Source organism: Setaria italica, chromosome II (genome assembly GCF_000263155.2).
Source record: "Setaria italica strain Yugu1 chromosome II, Setaria_italica_v2.0, whole genome shotgun sequence".
NCBI lineage: Eukaryota > Viridiplantae > Streptophyta > Magnoliopsida > Poales > Poaceae > Setaria > Setaria italica.
Genome location: NC_028451.1, coordinates 1,642,218 through 1,664,009, shown reverse-complemented (window position 1 = coordinate 1,664,009; position 21,792 = coordinate 1,642,218). Strand labels below are relative to the sequence as shown.

At 45.5% G+C, this 21,792-nt stretch overlaps 2 protein-coding genes across 3 annotated transcripts; both read left to right on the top strand.

Moving 5' to 3' along the window:
* Positions 1 to 4,567: 4,567 nt before the first annotated feature.
* On the top strand, positions 4,568 to 9,491 carry LOC101763312. The gene is made up of 2 exons (XM_022823750.1): positions 4,568 to 4,697; positions 9,115 to 9,491. Exons 1-2 carry the CDS (start codon positions 4,685 to 4,687, stop codon positions 9,474 to 9,476), a joined length of 375 nt encoding a protein of 124 aa, XP_022679485.1. The 5' UTR covers positions 4,568 to 4,684; the 3' UTR covers positions 9,477 to 9,491.
* Positions 9,492 to 14,250: 4,759 nt separating this feature from the next.
* LOC101762904 lies at positions 14,251 to 20,615 on the top strand. 2 transcript variants are annotated; one of them, XM_022824113.1, is made up of 3 exons: positions 14,251 to 14,380; positions 18,786 to 19,447; positions 19,541 to 20,615. In XM_022824113.1, exons 1-3 carry the CDS (start codon positions 14,368 to 14,370, stop codon positions 20,168 to 20,170), a joined length of 1,305 nt encoding a protein of 434 aa, XP_022679848.1. In that variant the 5' UTR covers positions 14,251 to 14,367; the 3' UTR covers positions 20,171 to 20,615. The 2 variants fall into 2 exon arrangements, with proteins under 2 accessions (XP_022679848.1, XP_022679847.1); XM_022824112.1 differs by having other exon boundaries at positions 18,786 to 20,615.
* Positions 20,616 to 21,792: the final 1,177 nt, after the last annotated feature.

Below are 21,792 nucleotides of genomic sequence, written 5' to 3'. Positions count from 1 at the left end.
ACTCGAGCCATGGGGACTCCGGATGCGGAAGCTCCCCTATTTATAGCTTGGCGAATGGTCACGATCTGGGAGCAGTTCCCATTTGCACCTATGGATGCGCGCTAAAAGCGCCTGACACTGAGGTGACCTTTCAGCAACCTACGATAAAAACACCGCATCTTGATATGATGGTTCGCGTACCCCATATTGAAAACTGAGGGGAGAGTATTGGGCCACAAGACGCTGGTATGGCTTCATGCGGGCTGCATCCTTATCACCTTGGATAAGGGGCTGGCCCTCTCAATGGGAACCGGCCGCTCCTCACAAAGGACAAAAGCGGACTACGTCCGTCGACACATCTCCCTTTAGTATAGCCTTTCAACGATCAACTTCTTCGCGGCTTGGACGAATCCCCAAAGGGGCTCAGGGGCTCTTGACGGGTCCATAGACCCAGGATCCCCAACGGGACCGCTTCTCGCAGCACTTAGCCCAACAGAGGGCATTGCAACAACGAGCAACTAGGTTAATCCAGCTGCACACATTTTGGCCAAGGCCACAGCCCAGTCGCCGACTAGGTCCCCCGTCCTGGAGGATTGCTCGGTAACCAACCGGACAGGGTCCACCAAAGGTGGGACCATAGTCCGACCCGGACTAAAGGCTCCCGACTAGCTCCCCTTGGCCACATGCAACTGGCCCGCGCTCCCAACCTGGCTCCCCGACTTGGTCTCCACTATGTCACCAGCGTTGATCCCCGACCAGGGATAGCCACCCTGTGTGGGCCCTGGGAGCTGGTGGGACGGATAACGATGCAACACCCGGGTCAGCTGGCCGTACGCAGAACCATACCACACCACGCCGCGAGCACGATCGCACAGTGACACCGTAAACCTACCCACTACAGCATGATGGCCTGACTCTATAGCGTGATGGCCTGACATAGCAATATGATGACCTGACGAGGAGAATAGGGACCAAGGATGGAGGCCATACAATATCTGCCAGATAAGGGATTCGACAAGACTAGGCAGCACCCTTATACCAACTCTCTGATCTTCTTCCGACCTTGAAGGGATGCCCCCTTGAACTATAAAAGGGCACGTACCCCCTCTCTACTAGAGAGAGGCGATCACGACCGAAAAGGAGAGCCTCGAGAGAGATCGATCCAGCTCTCTTCGACAGAACACACACACAGTCCACGCTTGTAAGGCACTACACTCCCAACACTTAGCTCACATCCAAGCTTCGCTTACACCAAGGCTTGGACACCCCTCTTCTTCCTCCTCTCGTTGTACCAACACTGCAAACTTTGAGCACCTGAGCTTAGGAATAAAGTCGATGACCGACCGCCAAACTGGACATAGGGCACATTGCTCAAACCAGTATAGATCCCGTGCCATTGAGTGCTAGGCCATATCCGATATAATGCACGATAAAACTACATATATTTATTTGTCGGCCAGATTTCGCACTAACAGAAAGCGTTGAGCATGGTACCCATCTACTATAGATGATATGGCTATTGCATTGCCGGTGATCCTAGATCCCTTGGACAAGCGTTCCACATACCTCGATTATATCTATATCTTCGCTCGTTTTAACCTAGATCGGTTAGCTCTCTTCGTACACTTAATTTTTCTCATATATATAGAGCTTTTCGGTTATCTTAATTAGTTCTTACTTAAGCGTTGCATCCCACTTGTTCCACGGATTGATAAAATCTTGGGCGGAATACTTTAGAGTAAAAGCTACAATTGATCCATGCACTTGTGGTTCATACAAATTGGTACGCTAAACTGCCATCAACAGTGTTGGATCTTCAAACTCGAGACCCCATACCGCACTGCATAATACCCCACCTACTAGCCAACTCAACCTCAGACCAATTGTTGCATATTTACTTAGTATAGTTCTTATGAGTACCTTAATAGCCTAAATAGTGTCTCAATATATTAAAGTGATCAATGTTCGCGTAGATGGCCGTTTGGCCTGTTTACACGCGGTTTACACGCGGTTTACACGCTACACAGTGCTTTTCATGGCCGTTTAACCCGTTTAATTAGCTGTTTAGTCCGAATAAAGAGCTAAATGGTAGGTGACGGACTATTTAGCGTTTAGGGTAACATTGAAACTGATTGAATTAAACTATGTTTTTGTGGAAGTAAGGTCAAATATTAAAGTGTGTGTCAAGGATGTCCCTAATAATCTATATTGGTATTTTACAAAATAACTTAAGAATATGTCACTATGGTTGAAAATAACTCATATAGTGTCTCAAATGTACAACTTTCTAAAATGCCATAAAGAGTGTCTTTATAATAGGACAAATTATAAAATGTCTATAAGGAAAGTATCTATACATGAGATTTGTGTTGTAGTGATATGATGGTACAGATATTAATGAGTCATCCCGAAAATTGTTTCCACTAACAAGAGTACATAATGACACGGTTAATTGGACGAGGAGTATCCCTACTGCTCACTCCATCCCAAAAAGAATGCAATTCTCACTTCCCGAGGAGTCAAACAGTTTCAAGTTTGATCAAATTTATACAAAAATGTACTAACGTTCCCATATCCAAATAGATTTAGTATAAAAATATATTACATGATTAATCTATTGATATTTATTTTATACCATAAATATTAATATTATTTTGTATAAATTTGGTCAAATTTGAATTGGTTATCACCTCGGGAAGTGAGAGTTACATTGTTTTTTGGGACCGAGACAGTATTTAGCACGAGCACGGTCGCCCAACACGCTGTACTGGTGAGGTGTTGCCCGTGTATATATAAATGGCAGATCACGTGATGAGCTTCTTTTCTGTAATATGGGCAGAGCATGTTTTGGTTCCCGCAAAGGTTTGTTTGGTTCTCTCATCATGTGACCGGCCCATGTGCCTTAGGTATAGCGACAACAGTCTCGATCGAAATCCCAGCTGCTAACCAAGGCCATCCAATGCACTAACGGCGTTATTAACGTACAAATTGGTTCTCTCACATCATGTGATCGGTTCACATCCTCAGGTTGGATCTGCATCTCTATTTGCATCTCTCTTCTGTGTTTAGATGCGGATCAATGACGTGGCTAATAAAGAAGAGGGTGTATGTCACATCCCACCGATTAGAGGAAGTTTATCTGATTGCGCTATCAGGAAGAATCGGCACTATTCATATGTGAGTAAACAAACTGAGTGAAAGTGGACTTAGAGCCTGATTGATTTAGCTCTAAAATTTGCCATGCTAAAATGTGAGCGTAATAAAATTTTTCTGCCAAAATCTGGGCAAGAATTTTAAGGTATCACTTGATTGAGTGGCAAAATGTGATTGCCAAAAATTTTTAGTTTTCAACCAAACAATTCAACCAAACAAGTGGCAAAATGTATGGGCTTGCCCCAAGTTTGGCTGGGCAAAGTCCAGACATTCTTAATCCAATACCCCCTCGATCTGTCCAATAAAAACTGTAATTCTGTCATTAAGAACAAATCCTAAGGGTATATACAGTCTAAGGAATTGTACCAAAGTACGACCAAAGTATTACCTTGCTTGCCTAATTAAATAGTGAAAATAGATTTGTTAACCTTAGCTATCTCGCACGCCATGAGTTTATGCTAAGGAAAAAGAAAAGCCGCACACCTAAAAAGGTGAACCTAGCTAATTAATAAGGTAAAGACTACAATACGGCCGGCCGTATTTTGGTTGATTGGAACCCCTACTTCCGATTCAGCGTAAGCTGTGGCTAATTCACAGACGAAACTACTAAATCTAATTAATTCATAATTAGCACGTATTTACTATAGCATAACATGGTCAAATCATGAACTAATTACACTTAATAGATTCATCTCGCGAATTAGCCTTCATTTTGTAATTGATTTTATAATTAACCTATATTTAATACTCTTAATTAGTACTATGATGTGCCAAGGACTATACTTTAGTCCTGAAACCAAACACAAACACGTTCCAGTTACTGATCAGCATTGACTCCTGTTTTGTACTTTTTGCTGACACTCGAGCTCTGTGAACATTTTACAATAAAAATCTTACTGCACAAGAGACAAAACGAAAAATAAATTATTAGACCTGAAATTGTGGCACGTACATATAGAGGATTGCCACAAACATCTAAAGACCAGACGAGGACGGGAAGATAGCAAAGTTTTGGAGTGCCGACTGAAATGGCGAATGGTATGTCAATTTGCCTGTTTCAGCTTGTGTTCAGATACTGTTTTGGATCGATATGAAGATATTTAGCTCTCTCGATTGTCTGTTAACTTTTTGGTTTTTAACCGGTGTTGGGAGACTAGAATCTCTTTTTGAGTTCTAGTACTTATCATCTTAATTTTAAGATGGTGAGGGCTTTCTAGCTGACAGAACAGTTCCACTCTCTATTCATAGATTCAGCAGGTTTATTATTTTCTTCGTTTTTTATTTTTCGATATTCGTTGCTCACAGCATCAACCAAGAATTGTCGACTACGCACTTGCCAGTCCATTATCCATGTTTAATTAGAGAAAAGGAATGACAAAACGATTGATCAATGTTTCATTTTCATTTCCATGGACTGATTCATTGTGTGGCATGCATGCAGATACGAGAGACATTGAATTAACCAACCAAACAAACGTGGGGCAAAGATATTGAGACGAGGGGTGAGGATTCCTGCAGGACCAAAATTGTCACCGGCGAAGTCGATTCACTGATGCCTTCTAAAGGTGAAATTGACAAGTCCCCAAATGCCGTAGAAATTCTTTTGATGTTTGTCACTTGTCTGATTCATATCCTGCATGCACGTTTAACAATACCTTTTTAGCATTATTCCCACTAGTTAGGTTTGTTGTTCGGAGTTTTGACTAGCAATGAACAAAGCGTTGGCTCAGCTCACCTTACTTGAGGTGCTAAAACCAAATGTAATATAAGTGTTGTGTACGTACGTTGGATGATTCCTAACGTGAGTGCCAACGCTCACCTAGTTACTTAACCAGTACTGTAGCTAGCAATGTACTCCAAAACATCATCTTTTGGATTGACCAAAGTTCCAGGCTCTCAACCCCAACAATTATTCGAACTTCTCTTTAGTGCCTTGGTAAAGCACTTCTAATATTTTTCAAAAGGGTGGCAAGAGTTTTGCCGCTAGTTTGATTAGACTAGGAAAAAGGGAAAAAAAAAAGATAGAGAGGTACAAACCACGACCGAGACCCTACTGCTACCAGCAAACATACCAGGCACAAAAATAAAACAAAAGCACTTCGCCCCTGCCCTTGTACCCGGTTTTTTTTGTTTTTAGCCTTTTTTTAAGATACTTACTGGAGGTATCCTGTCAAAATATAAACCTTAACCTCGGCACCATAGCTGTTGACGCCGAGGAAACACGTCTCGGCACCATGGCCAATGGTGCCGAGGTCTAGACGAGGTGTCGGATGTGGCGCCGACGTGAGCAAGGCTTCGACACCATAGATCTTGATGCCGAGCTCGGCGCCATAGATCTTGAATCTTGTTTATAATTGAGAGAGAGGGACACTAGCACATCATGCGGCTCGCGCGCGTGAGAGAGAGACTCGGAGAAGGTAACCAAAGGAAAATAGTTTATACACCACAAAAAATCATATATGAAACATTATAAAATAGTGTATGCAACATCAGAAAATCAACTTTGTAACATCAAGAATATAAATAAAAAACTACTTTATTGCCACAACATCAATAAAAATATATTGTAACAATAAAAAAATCATCTGCAGCATGCATAAAATACTGCCGCAACCTTGAATATGGCATCGCCATCTCCGTCGAGATCCAACAAATCATTTTCCTCTAGCAACATGCAACATCAAGAAAAGTATTTCCGCAATAAATATAATCAATTTACTCGTTGCAACATATACAGATGCAAGAGGAGATGAAGAAGGCCAACCATGTCTTCAGTACAACATCCATATATACGGATGAACAGAATTGACCTATTGCATACATGTCCTAATTTTTGTACGATGTGCACAACTGGACCAAAATCAAATACATGTTCGCAATATGCATGTCGTGCCATTGCAACACCCAGGAAGTGAACAAAATCACCCACAAGAAAAACAGAAAATTGAAACAAAACAAAACAACTATAAGAAAACATCTAGACTGGACGGTTGCAACATCATCTTGAGCGCAAGGGTCAAGTTGTCCATGCTCTTGGCGTGGTGGTCGGAAGCACACATGAGCGCCAGTGAGCTGGGGGACGTCTGGAAAAGCGCGCGAGCAGGCCTGGGAAGGTGCAGGCAGCCACCAGCAAGACTCGGCGCCCTGCACAAAGCGCAAGGCGGCCTCGACGTCGAGCCAACAGCAGCAGACAAGGGAGTGATGCTTGTAGTTGCTAGAGACAAGCAGCCAGAAGACAAGGGCCTGGAGCGAGCTCGTCAGGAAGGTCAGCGGTCACGGTGGAAAACGGACATTTAGTCGAAGATTCCAAAATCCATCCTCAACTAAATTTTCGAAACAAAGAGGGTCCTTTAATTTCGGATCCTTTTAGTCTTGGTTGGTAACACCAACCAGAATAAAAAGTTAAAAAAAAACACCCGCGCCGCCCTGCGCGCCCGCCCACGCCCGCTGGCCGCCCGCCTCTACTCTGGATTCACCCCTGCCCACCTCTGCTCTGCCCGCGCCCATCGGTTGCTCGCCCGCCGCCGCTCGACCGCACCCTACCCTGCCTTCGTATTGTTGTCGCCTCTCACTGGAATCTTTTGTCCGGTTGGAATTACCAACCGGTATTGGGGGGCTTTTGTCTCAGTTGGAATTTCCAACCGCAATAGGGAGGGGGGGCGTCAGTGCTAGATCTTTACAATCAGGACTAAAGCCCCTCCCGTCGATGTCCTTTTGGTTCCTCATTTTTGATCCGGAACTAAAGGCACTTTAATCTCGGATCCAAAGTCAACCGGGACAAAAGCTCCTGGATGGAAGGTCAATTCTCTACTAGTGGGTGCGGTCCTTTGGCGGTCTCGATGACCATGGATGCTAATAGATGCGATGCGGCAGGTGAATCAAAGTATATATATAGAGAGAGCGCGCTGGGGGCAAGGGAATGGATAAGAACATGGAGGGAGACGAGGTGTGTGGACGTGAACTTGCACATAAGATGGGTAGGCTAGAACCAAACAAATTTCGGGTTCGTAGATAAGCAAGTGTTCCAGATTCGATGCTCGGTTTGTAGCATTACCGAAGATAAAATTCTAGAGATCCTTTTTCGAGAATACATCGGATGTTACAGAGAGAGGCACATGTTTTAAATGAACATGTACCCAAGACATCAGAAAATACGATGTATTAAAGAAAAGTAATGAAATTAAAGAAAATAGAAACTCAAAATTGCCAACAAGCTACTCTAGTAATCTCACTTCATGGTATGTTTGGTAAAGTCGCCTTCAAAATGAACCAACTCCTCCACATCAAGTGAAAGTGGAACCGAAGCATGAGCCAAATCCCAACAACGAGGAATTGAAACAACTCCATCTGTTGATTGACACTCCGACCACCAAACCAAAACAGCAACAAAACAATCCACACTTTCACTAGGCACCGGAGTTAAGCAAGATAGCAATAGCTCTTGCCGAATCTGATTTGGGAAACCATAATACCGCCACGAAGTGCATAACCACTCAAAAAGCCTACAAAATGACACCTCCATCATCATGGAAATGATGATAGCCGCTGCTGCCCACCGACATAAAATTTTCACCTGGAGACCTTGTGATTGGGTGGGATCGGGATGTATAGGTGGCGCATCCAAGAAGGAAAATGATGCCCAAAGGCATCATCGCCATGGATTTCGCCAGCATACCCTAGCCCACCACAACATAGCCCCAAGGGTCGATGAGATGCATTCCTTACCACGCCATTGCCAATCACAGGAGGCTGAAGAACCTGAGACCCAATGACATCGATGAAGTGCGCTCCATATCACAGTCGCCGCATGCTGAGTTTCTGAGCACCTGTTACAAGAACGCCAAATATGACTGCCACTAGTAGAGAATTGGACTTTAGTCCCGGTTGGTAGGGTGCAAATATCCCAAAAATGCATCCGGGATAAACCAACCGGGACAAAAGGGGGGGTCTTTTATCTCGGGTCACTCAACCGGGACAAAAGACCCCCTTTTATCCCGGGTCACAAGTCACGCGAAATATGCGCGTGCGCGGTTCGTGGGATTCGAACCCACAACCTCCAGCCTCGCGCGTAGCTTCCTTGCCATCCCACCTACACACCACATCTGACTATGTAGGGGATGCTATCCTTTTGTATTAACTCGTGGGGACCCTTTTATCCCGGTTGGAAACACCAACCGGGATAAAAGGGGGGGTCTTTTATCCCGGTTGGTGTTTCAAACCGGGATAAAAGGTCTCTTAGAGTCTTTTTTTCCCACTAGCCTTTGCAACCGGGATAAAAGGTCCCGGTTGGTGAGCCCCCCACTAGTGACCGAGTTTTAGTCCCGGTTCGTGAACCTTTTATCCCGGACCAACTTTAAACCGGGACAAAAGGGGACGTATGGAAAGCCAATTCTCTACTAGTGTGCAGTCACTGACCATCGTCCCTAGCACGGCTTCGTCACATCTGTGCCACTGGCCACCGGATCCACCGACGGGAATGCTAGAGCTGCACGCCTCGCACCAGAGCCTGGCAGGCCACACACCGCCACAGCAGTGCAAAGCCATGGGCTGCCGCAGCCGCTTCGCCCTAGGCCATGCCGTTGCAGTCATTCCAGGCGGTGTGGCACCGCCATCATCGCTGCTGTGGCCTGTGGGCCCACCAGCAGATGCAAAAACACCATGCACGAAAAATAACACCCATGCAGATCTTAGTTGCAGCAAAAAACACAAAAAATAACACAACAACACACGACTATCACTTTACCAACTTGGACAGCGTTATGCGGAGAATCAAGTTCTTAGTTTGGGTTCGTCGACCAGTTAATAGGCTAGCTAGTGCATGTTAGGATTATGATTGATGCTGCAACATTATTTCCGTTTAATTGTTATTTTCTCTAGTCAGATCACAGATCTGTTGTCCTCATCAACAAACAAATATGATGTTGGTGGTGGTACGTTCGGACGCTATGCGCTGATTAATTAGTTATTACTTCCTGCATGCAGGTGCACGAGTCCCACATGTTGACACCGACTTGGAGGCAGGGAAACAAGCCATGACCGAAGAAGCTGAAATGGCACGGAGACGCAGGTGGAGCAGAAGTGTCCTCATCTCCAAGGTCCGTGATCAAGTCCGTGCCGGCGACGTCAACAGCTACACTCCACACTCCGTGCCTATCGGCCCTTACCATGCGAGTTGCTCGTCCCCACGGATTGGAAAGGAGAAGCTGTGCTGTGTAGGATTCTTTCAGAGCCTCTCCGTGGACCAAACCAAAGGTGGTCTTACGGGTCTAGCGGAGAAACTGGAGCCCCTAGCGAGGGCTTGCTACCCCGATGGTGTTGACCACATGACGCCGGAAGATCCATGAGCGGGTCACAGGTGATACCACCAGCTTCGTCTTCTTACTACTGCAGCCACGAGCGTCACGACGGGGCCGCATCACGAGAGTTCTTCTTGCAGTTTAGCTTACGAACGTGACGCGAATGGTTGTGGTAAGGGGAAGGGCCATCTATCACAAGAATTCTTCTGGGATGCGGACGAAGCTGCCTAGGGCAAAGAGCAATAGCCTCAAACCTACCGGATCCACGGCCCAAGCCATAGCACCAAAAACTCGAGTCATGGGGACTCCAGATGTGGAAGCTCCCCTATTTATAGCTTGGCGAACGGCCACGATCCGGGAGCGGTTCCCATCTGCACCCATGGACGTGCGCTAAAAGCGCCTGACACTAAGGCGACCTTTCAGCGACCCACAATAAAGGCGCCGCATCTTGATATGACGATTCGCGTACCCCATATTGAAAACTGAGGGGAGAGTACTGGGCCACGAGGCACTGGTTCGGCTTCATGCGGGCTACATCCTTATCACCTCAGATAAGGAGCCGACCCTCTCTACGGGAACCGGCCGCTCCTCACAAAGGACAAAAGCGGACTACGTCCCTCGATGCATCTCCCTTTAGTATAGCCTTTCAACGATTAGCTCCTTCACGGCTTGGACGAAGCCCCAAAGGGGCTCAGGGGCTCTTGAAAGGTCCACAGACCCAGGATCCCCAACGGGACCGCTTCTCGTAGCACTTAGCCCAACAGAGGGCATCGCAAGAATGAGCAACTAGGTTGATCCAGCTGCACACGTTATGGCCATGGCCACAGCCCAGTCGCCGACTAGGTCCCCCGACCTGGAGGATCGCTCAGTAACCAACTAGACAGGGCCTACCAAAGGTGGGACCATAGTCCGACCCCGACCAACTCCCCTTGGCTGGATGCCACTGGCCCGCGCTCCCAACCTGGCTCCCCGACTAGGTCTCCACTATGCCACCAGCGTTGACCCCCAACCAGGGACAGCCACCCCGTGTGGGCCCTGGGAGCATGTGGGATGGATAATGATGCAACACCCAAGTCAAGTGGCCGTACGCGGAACCATACCACACCACACCCCGCGCACGATCGCGTAGTGGTGCCGTAAACCTACCCACTACAACGTGATGGCCTGATGCTACAACGTGATGGCCTGATGCTACAACGTGATGACCTGACGAGGAGAATAGGGACCAAGGATGGAGGCCATACCATATCTGCCGGACATGGGATTCGACAAAACTAGGCATCATCCATATACCAACTCTTTGATCTTCTTCCGACTTGTAAGGGATGCCCCCTTGAAAGGGCACGTATGCCTCGGGAGAGATCGATCCAGCTCTCTTCGACAGAACACACACACATACACATGCATAGTCCACGCTTGTAAGGCACTACACTCCCAACACTTAGCTCGCATCCAGGCTTCACTTACACTAGGGCTCGGACACCCCTCTTCTTCCTCCTCTCGTTGTACCCCTACTGCAAACTTTGAGCACCTGAGCTTAGGGCCCCTAACTGGACGTAGGGCATATTGCTCGAACCAGTATAGATCCTGTGTCATTGAGTGCTAGGCCATATATGATATAACGCACGACAAAATTACATATATTTATTTATCGGCCAGATTTCCAACTAACAGAAAGCGTTGAGCATGGTACCCATCTACCCTATATGATATGGCTATTGCATTGCCGGTGATCCTAGATCCCTTGGACAAGCGTTCCACATACCTCGATTATATCTATATCTCCGCTCGTTTTAACCTAGATTGGTTAGCTCTTTTCGTATACTTAATTTTTCTCATATATATAGAGCTTTTCGGTTATCTTAATTAGTGCTTACTTAAGCGCTGCATCCCACTTGTTCCACGGATTGATAAAATCGTAGGGGGAGTACTCTAGGGTAAAAGCTACAATTGATCCATGCACTTGTGGTTCATACAAATGGTGCGCTAACTACTATTGACAGTGATGGGTCTTCAAACTCGAGACCCCAAACCACACTGCATAATACCCCACCTACTAGCCAACCCAACCTTAGACCAATTGTTGCATATTTACTTAGTCTAGTTCTTATGAGTACCTTAACAGCCTAAATAGTGTCTCAATAGATTAAAGTGATCAATGTTCGCGTACGTGGCCATTTAGCTGTTTGCACGCGGTTTACACGCTACATAGTGCTTTTCATGACCGTTTAACCTGTTTAATTAGCTGTTTAGATCCAATAAAGAGCTAAACGGTAGGTGATGGACTGTTTAGCGTTTAGGGTAACATTGAAAGTGATTGAATTAAACTATGTCTTTACGGGAGTAAGGTCAAATATTAAAGTGTGTGTCAAGGATGTCCCTAATAATCTATATTGCCATTTTACAAAATAACTTAAGAATATGTCACTATGGTTGAAAATAACTCATATAGTGTCTCAATATACTAAAATGCCACAAAGAGTGTCTTTATAATACATTAAGATATATTCATAAGGACAAATCATAAAATGTCTATATAAAAGTATCTATGCATGAGATTTGTTGTAGTGATATGATGGCATAGATATTAATGAGTCATCCCGGAAAATTGTTTCCACTAAGAAGAGTACATAATGACACGGTTAATTGGATCAGGAGTATGCTCCTTCTCTATGGTCATTGTGTGGAAAAAATAGATCTATAGGAGGAGAAAGGGAGTATCCCTACTACTCCTTTCGTTCTAAAAAAAAGAATGCAATTCTAATTTCCTGAGGAGTCAAACAGTTTCAAATTTGACCAAATTTATATAGAAACGTACTAACATTCGCATCTCCAAATAGATTTAGTATAAAAATATATTACATGATTAATCTATTAATATTTATTTTATATCATAAATGTTAATATTATTTTGTATAAATTTGATCAAATTTGAAATTGGTTAAATTTCGGGGATACGAGTGTTGCATTCTTTTTAGGACCGAAATAATATTTAGCACGAGTACGTCGCCCAACACGCTGTATATGTAAATGGCAGATCACGTGATGCGCTTCTTTTCTGTAATATGGGCAGAGCATCTTTTGGTTCCCGCAAAGGTTTGTTTGGTTCTCTCATCATGTGACCGGCCCATGTGCCTGGGATACAGCGACAACAGTCTCGATCGAAATCCCAGCTGCTAACCAAGGGCATCCAATGCACTAACGGCGTTATTAACGTACAAATTGGTTCTCTCACATCATGTGATCGGTTCACATCCTCAGGTTGGATCTGCATCTCTATTTGCATCTCTCTTCTGTGTTTAGATGCGGATCAATGACGTGGCTAATAAAGAAGAGGGTGTATGTCACATCCCACCGATTAGAGGAAGTTTATCTGATTGCGCTATCAGGAAGAATCGGCACTATTCATATGTGAGTAAACAAACTGAGTGAAAGTGGACTTAGAGCCTGATTGATTTAGCTCTAAAATTTGCCATGCTAAAATGTGAGCGTAATAAAATTTTTCTGCCAAAATCTGGGCAAGAATTTTAAGGTATCACTTGATTGAGTGGCAAAATGTGATTGCCAAAAATTTTTAGTTTTCAACCAAACAATTCAACCAAACAAGTGGCAAAATGTATGGGCTTGCCCCAAGTTTGGCTGGGCAAAGTCCAGACATTCTTAATCCAATACCCCCTCGATCTGTCCAATAAAAACTGTAATTCTGTCATTAAGAACAAATCCTAAGGGTATATACAGTCTAAGGAATTGTACCAAAGTACGACCAAAGTATTACCTTGCTTGCCTAATTAAATAGTGAAAATAGATTTGTTAACCTTAGCTATCTCGCACGCCATGAGTTTATGCTAAGGAAAAAGAAAAGCCGCACACCTAAAAAGGTGAACCTAGCTAATTAATAAGGTAAAGACTACAATACGGCCGGCCGTATTTTGGTTGATTGGAACCCCTACTTCCGATTCAGCGTAAGCTGTGGCTAATTCACAGACGAAACTACTAAATCTAATTAATTCATAATTAGCACGTATTTACTATAGCATAACATGGTCAAATCATGAACTAATTACACTTAATAGATTCATCTCGCGAATTAGCCTTCATTTTGTAATTGATTTTATAATTAACCTATATTTAATACTCTTAATTAGTACTATGATGTGCCAAGGACTATACTTTAGTCCTGAAACCAAACACAAACACGTTCCAGTTACTGATCAGCATTGACTCCTGTTTTGTACTTTTTGCTGACACTCGAGCTCTGTGAACATTTTACAATAAAAATCTTACTGCACAAGAGACAAAACGAAAAATAAATTATTAGACCTGAAATTGTGGCACGTACATATAGAGGATTGCCACAAACATCTAAAGACCAGACGAGGACGGGAAGATAGCAAAGTTTTGGAGTGCCGACTGAAATGGCGAATGGTATGTCAATTTGCCTGTTTCAGCTTGTGTTCAGATACTGTTTTGGATCGATATGAAGATATTTAGCTCTCTCGATTGTCTGTTAACTTTTTGGTTTTTAACCGGTGTTGGGAGACTAGAATCTCTTTTTGAGTTCTAGTACTTATCATCTTAATTTTAAGATGGTGAGGGCTTTCTAGCTGACAGAACAGTTCCACTCTCTATTCATAGATTCAGCAGGTTTATTATTTTCTTCGTTTTTTATTTTTCGATATTCGTTGCTCACAGCATCAACCAAGAATTGTCGACTACGCACTTGCCAGTCCATTATCCATGTTTAATTAGAGAAAAGGAATGACAAAACGATTGATCAATGTTTCATTTTCATTTCCATGGACTGATTCATTGTGTGGCATGCATGCAGATACGAGAGACATTGAATTAACCAACCAAACAAACGTGGGGCAAAGATATTGAGACGAGGGGTGAGGATTCCTGCAGGACCAAAATTGTCACCGGCGAAGTCGATTCACTGATGCCTTCTAAAGGTGAAATTGACAAGTCCCCAAATGCCGTAGAAATTCTTTTGATGTTTGTCACTTGTCTAATTCATATCCTGCATGCACGTTTAACAATACCTTTTTAGCATTATATACACCGTATCGTTGTATGATATATATATCGCCATTGCTAGCATTTTTGCCATGGAAATGACACGTACGAACTAGACGGTATTATTCCCACTAGTTAGGTTTGTTGTTCGGAGTTTTGACTAGCAATGAACAAAGCGTTGGCTCAGCTCACCTTACTTGAGGTGCTAAAACCAAATGTAAGTGTTGTGTACGTATGTTGGATGATTCCTAACGTGAGTGCCAACGCTCACCTAGTTACTTAACCAGTACTGTAGCTAGCAATGTACTCCAAAACATCATCCTTTGGATTGACCAAAGTTCCAGGCTCTCAACCCCAACAATTATTCGAACTCCTCTTTAGTGCCTTGGTAAAGCACTTCTAATATTTTTCAAAAGGGCGGCAAGAGTTTTGCCGCTAGTTTGATTAGACGAGGAAAAAGAAAGAAAAAAGATACAAACCACGTACTAGCCCAGCCACAAAAGAGGCCCTACTGCTACCAGCAACCGAGACCAGCAAAAATACCAGGCACGAAAATAAACTAAAGCACTGCGCCCCTGCTCACCATCACGCGGAGAGAGGGACACTAGCACATCACGCGGCTCGCACGCCTGTGAGAGAGAGATTTGGAGAAGGTAACCATGGGAAAATAGTTTATGCACCATCAAAAAATTGTATATGAAACATTATAAAATAGTCCATGCAACATCAGAAAATCAACTTTGTAACATCAAGAATATAAATAAAAAACTACTTTAATTTATTGCCACAACATGAATAAAAATATATTGTAACAATAAAAAAGGCATATGCAGCATGCATAAAATGCTGCCGCAACCTTGAATATGGCATTGCCATCTCCATCAAGATCTAGCAAATCATTTTCCTCTAGCAACATGCAACATCAAGAAAATATTTCTACAACAAATCGATTTACTCGTTGCAACGTATACAAATGCAAGAGGAGATGAAGAAAGCCAACCATGTCTTCAGTGCAACATCCATACGGATGAAGACCTATTGCATATACGTCCTAATTTTTGTATGATGTGCACAACTGAACCAAAATCAAATACATGTTCGCAATATGCATATCATGCCATTGCAACGCCTAGGAAGTGAACAAAATCACCCACAAGAAAAACAGAAAATTGAAACAAAACAAAACAACTATACGAAAACATCTAGACTGGACCGTTGCAACATCTTCTTGAGCGCAAGGGTCTAAGTCGTCCATGCTCTTGGCGTGGTGGTCGGAAGCACATGAGCGCCAGTGAGCTGGGGGACGTCAGGAAAAGCGCGCGAGCAGGCCTGGGAAGGTGCAGGCAGCCACCAGCAACAGCAAGGCTCAGTGCCTGCACAAAGCCCAAGGCGGCCTTGACGTCGAGCCAACAGCAGCAGACAAGGGAGTGATGCTTGTAGTTGCTAGAGACAAGGAGCCAGAAGACAAGAGCCTGAAGCTCCTCAGGAAGGTGTGGAAAACGAACCCTTAGTTCCGGCTGGTTGGGGTGAAAGATTCCGAAAATCCATCCGGAACTAAATTTTCGAGATAAAGGAGGTCCTTTAGACCCGAGTTCTTTTAGTCCCGGTTGGTGTCGGTTGGTAACACCAAGTGGGACTAAAAAGTTTTTTTAAAAAAAGCACCCGCGCCACCCGCCCCCACGCTGGCCGCCCGCCGCCTACCTCCGCTCCGCCTGCGTCCGCCCGCGCCCATCGGCCACCCGGTCGCCGCCGCTCGGCAACCTAGTCGCACCCCTGCCCTGCCCTGGCTCTGCTGGCGCTCCTCACTGCTAGTGAAGGGCGAGCAGAGGGGGAAGGGGAGGGGCAGCAGAGGGGGAGGTGGCGGCGGCAAGAGGTGAGGGGGTGCGGCGGCATAGAGAGGGGGAGGAGTGGAGCGCTGGTGGAGAGAAGAGGAGAGGGAGGAGGGGATGAGGAGAGGAACAAAGAAGATAAGTGGAGAGGAGAGCGCTGCCTGGGAGGATAAGGAAGGTGGAGAGCACTACCTTAAGGGCCGCATGGAAACCTGGTGACGCCTGGGACAAAAGTTCCCCCTTTTGTCTCGGTTGGTAATTGCAACCGGGATTAAATCTTTTGTCCCGGTTGGAAATACCAACCGGGACAAGGGAGGCTTTTGTCCCGGTTGGAATTTCCAACCGCGATAAAAAGGGGCGGGGGGGGGGGGGGGGCGGCGGTAGGACTAAAGTCGCCCTCCCGTCGATGTCCTTTCGGTGCCTCATTTTTGACTCAGGACTAAAGGCACTTTAGTCGCAGGTCCAAAGTTAACCGGGATAAAAGCTCCTGGATGGAAGGTCAGTTCTCTACTAGTGGGTGCAGTCTGATCCTTTGGCGGCCTCAATGACCATGGATGCTAATAGATGCGATGCGGCAGGTGAATCGAAGTATATAGAGAGAGCGCTGGGGTAAGGGAATGGATAAGAACGTGGAGGGAGACGAGCTGCGTGGACGTCAACTTGCATATAATATGGGTAGGTTGGAATAGGTTGGAACCAAACAAATTTCGGGTGCGTAGACAAACAAGTGCTCCAGATGCTCGGTCTGTAGCATTACCGAAGATAAAATTCTAGAGATCCTCTTTCGAGAATACATCGATTGTTACAGAGAGAGGCACATGTTTTAAATGAACATGTACCCAAGACATGAGAATATACGATGTATTAAAGAAAAGTAATGGAATTAAAGAAAAAAGAAACTCAAAATTGCCAACAAGCTACTCTAGTAACCTCCCTTCATAGTATGTTTGGTAAAGTCGCCTTCAAAATGAACCAACTCCTTCACATCAAATGAAAGCGGAACCGAAGCATGAGCCAAATCCCAACAAGGAGGAATTGAAACAACTCCATCTATTGATTGACGCTCTGACCACCAAACCAAGACAGCAACAAAACAATCCACACTTCCACTAACATAGGTAGCGGAGTTAAGCAAGATATATAGCAATAGCTCTTGCCGAATCTAATTTGGGAAACCATAGTACCGCCATGAAGTGCATAACCACTCAAAAAGCCTACAAAATGACACCTCCATTGTGGAAATGACAATAGCCGCTGCTGCCCACCGAGATAAAATTTTCACCTGGAGATCTTGTGATGGGGTGGGATAGGGATATATAGGTGGCGCATCCAAGAAGAAAAATGATACCCAAAGGCATCATCATCGGGGATTTCGCCAGTGTACCCTAGCCCACCACAACATAGCCCCAAGAGTTGACGAGACGCATCCCTTGCCACGCCATTGCCAATCACGGGAGGCTGAAGCACCTGAGACCCGATGACATCGATGAAGTGCGCTCCATACCGCAGTCGCTGCACGATGAGTCTGTGAGCACCTGTTACAAGAAAGTCATCGACCATCGTCCCTAGCACGCCTTCGTCAGATCTGTGCCACTGGCCACCGGATCCACCGACGGGAATGCCAGAGTCGCACGCCTCGCACCAGAGCCTGGCAGGCCACACGCCGCCACAGCAGTGCAGGGCCATGGGCTGCCGCAGCCGCTGCGCCCTAGGCCCATGCCGTTGCAGTCATGCCAGGCCGTGTGGCACCGCCATCATCGCTGCTGTGGGCCCACCAGCAGACGTTGCTATAGTGGGTTTTTGTTGTAGTGGATGGAAGAGAGGGGGTACTAGAGAGATTAGAGGTCAGAAAACAGAGCTAGACCGCCCTCGTTGGCTGGGGGGAGCGACAGGCCACCGCAGGTGGCGGCGCATGGACAGCGGGGGCTCGGTGGTGCCGCGTGGCGTCCGCCCCCCGAGTCGCTCACAGGGACAATGCAAGGGCCTCAGTCTGTTCAGTACTCTGTTAGCAACATGATTGATTAGACCAGGAAAAAGAAAAAAGATTGAGAGACACAAACGATTAGCCTAGCCACAAAGAGGCACTACTTCTTCCTGCAACTAAGACCTGCAAAAACACCATGCACGAAAAATAACACCCATGCAGATCTTAGTTGCAGCAAAAACACAAAAGTAACACGAAAAATAACACAAAAACACATGACCACTGATATGCTCTCCCTGTGGTCATCAGGTGAGTAGAAGTTAATCGATCTTGTTACAACGACTACTATCACTCTACCAACTTGGACAGCGTTATTCGGAGAATCAAGTTCTTAGTTTGGGTTGGTCGACCAGTTAATAGGCTAGTGCACGTTAGCATCATGATTGATGCTGCAACATTATTTCCGTTTAATTGTTATTTTCTCTAGTCAGATCACAGATCTGTTGTCCTCATCAACAAACAAATATGGTGTCGTTGGTGGTACGTTCGCACGCTATGCGCTGATTAATAGTTACTTCCTGCATGCAGGTGCACGAGTCCCACATGTTGACACCGACTTGGAGGCAGGGAAACAAGCCATGACCGAAGAAGCTGAAATGGCACGGAGACGCAGGTGGAGCAGAAGTGTCCTCATCTCCAAGGTCCGTGATCCAGTCCGTGCCGGCGACGTCAACAGCTACACTCCACACTCCGTGCCTATCGGCCCTTACCATGCGAGTTGCTCGTCCCCACGGATTGAAAAGGAGAAGCTGTGCTGTGTAGGATTCTTTCAGAGCCTCTCCGAGGACCAAACCAAAGGTGGTCTTACGGGTCTAGCGGAGAAACTGGAGCCCCTAGCGAGGGCTTGCTACCCCGATGGTGTTGGCCACATGACGCCGGAAGAGCTGTCGACAATGTTGCTACGTGATGGGTGCTTCCTCCTCGCTTGCATGGTGGACTATGCCGACAATAAGTTAGCACATAGCTCAACAAGTAAAGACAGAGACCCGGCGCAAACAGTAGGGGGAGATGTCCAAGACGGCGGCTCATTTAGCGGCGGCGACAACAACACCGTCGTCCGCGACACCGTCTTCCTCGTTGAGAACCAGATACCTTTCTTCGTGCTACAGAAGATCCATGAGCGCGTCACAGGTGATACCACCAGCTCCGCCCTCGAATCCATAGCAGATTATGTCCAGGAGGTGCTGCAGGTACAGCTCTACATCAGCAAGCACCGGCGGCCGGCTCCGCCTCTGACGCCGCCGACGCTCCATCTGCTGCACTTATTGCACTTCTACTTGCAGCCAACTAGTCCACCTCCGGCCATGGAAGAGAACGCTGCACGCCCTCGCACGGGTCGGTGGCGCCGCGCGACGGAGTACTGCAAGTACGGCAACGTGCGGTTCAAGCGTCGGGTCTTCCAGGACAATGAGAAGTGGACCTTCCTCGACGTGCGCCTTCAAGGAGGCACGCTGTGGGTCCCCCGCCTGCGGGTTGATAACATGACGTGGACGGTCCTGCGAAACCTGATGGCGCTGGAGGAGCAGATCTCCCGGAGACCTGTCACGGCGTACTGCCTCTTCATGTCGCAGGTGGCAGGCACGGTGGAGGACGTGAAGCTCTTGGTTCACTCAGGGATCGTGGAACACTTCCTCGCCAGCGACGAGCAGGTCGCTCAAGACTTCGCCGACCTCTGCAAGGGAGTGGTCATGGACGTCGACAACATCGACAGGAACTACCTCATGCCCATGTGGCACGAGATGCAGGAGCGCTGCGAGAACCGCGTGCACAGGTTCATGGGATGGTTCTGCCAGTTTAAGAACTTAGTGATCATCATCGTACTACTAGTGGCTCTCATCATCATCGCATGTCAAGTGACGCAAACGTTCTATGCAGTTAGCTCTAGCCGCGGCGGACAACCACCAAAACATTAGTGTCAGTTTAGGCCCCCTTTGGAGCAAAGGAAAACCATAGGAATTTTGAAGGATTTCGATCCTATATGAAAATTTCCTATGTGACCCTTTGGAACAAAGGATTGCACCCTATAAATTCCTTGGAATTCTTATGGGATGCATGAATCCATAGGAATTCTGAAGGACCTTATGAAAACTTTCCTGTATGTGTGTTTATGTGTGTGTCTCTGGAGGACCTTATGAAAACTTTCCTGTATGTGTGTTTATGTGTGTGTCTCTCTCGATTCGAATTCCTGTGTTTTTCCTGTGTTGTATCCAAAGGCTACTACATAAACTTTCCTGCATTTTGAATTCATGTAGTATTGCAAGTTTCATGTAACCCTATTTTTTCTCATTTGTACGTTTTGGGAATCATATGTTCCAAAGAGGCCCTTACTCATCAGTTGTATGCGCTGCTAGCCCCTAATATGTTTATTTCTGTGATCTTTTCAACTAAGGATTTCCTGATACTCATCAGTGCTCAACCAAGCTTGGTTGTTTTCTAATTTGATTTGTTCAAGCTTTATTTCCCTTTCTTGTTTGTCAAAATTTAAATTTCCTTTTCTCTTTATTAGCTTACTAGTTAAATATATACACGTGTGTTGCTTGAGCATAAAAAAATCCACGTCTCTCATATGTGAGATCTACATTGCCCAATTAAAACTAGTCAAGCTCATGTTTAATTTTATTCCACATTGAGATCCTTATGAACTATAATGCAATTTTATTATTCGCTATGGTGCATGGGACCCGCTACAAAATTTTGACACTCCCAGAATTAATAATGTTTTTTTGGCACTAATTTAGCCGACTTGTATCTCAACTCCCAAGTACCAACTTGGACCTCTACTTTGTACCATAATAATCCAAAGGCACTCGGGTCACCATAAATACCGGTCCCTATTTATTACATTCCCAAAGTTATGACTTGTGAATTACTCCGTTCTCACATATTTCACCTTGATGCAGTGATGAGGACATCACTCCTTCGCATGCACACAACACTCCTCATGTGGCTATACAAGGACCAATCACTAGAGCTCATGTGACTATACAAGGAGTGACTATACAAGGACCAATCACTAGAGCTCATTCCTAAGTACTTCTTTTAATGTTTTTGAGAATGGAGATGCTAATGTGTGCTATGCTTTGATCTGCAAACATACTTTTGTTTCTATTGATGAAGTAGCTAGCACTTTGCCTCCTGCTATCACTAACCTTTTGTAGGAGTACATGGATGTGTTTTCAAGTGAGATATCACCAGGGCTGCCACCTTTGGGGGGAATTGAGCATCAAATTGATTTGATTCTGAGAGCAACTTTACCAAACCGAGCTGCATGTAGGATGAACCTGGAGAAGACTACGGAAATTCAGTGACAAGTCCAAGACCTTTTGGACAGTGGGTATGTATGAGAAAGCCTTAGTCCTCGTCCTGTACCTATTTTTAGTTCCTAAGAAAGATGATACTTGGTGTATGTGTGTTGATTGTAGAGCTATTAATAACATAACCATTGATTATTGTTACCCTATACCTAGTGAGGGATATGGGTACCCTATGGGTCCCCATCGACTAGGATACTGGCCGGACCTAACTACTGGACCTG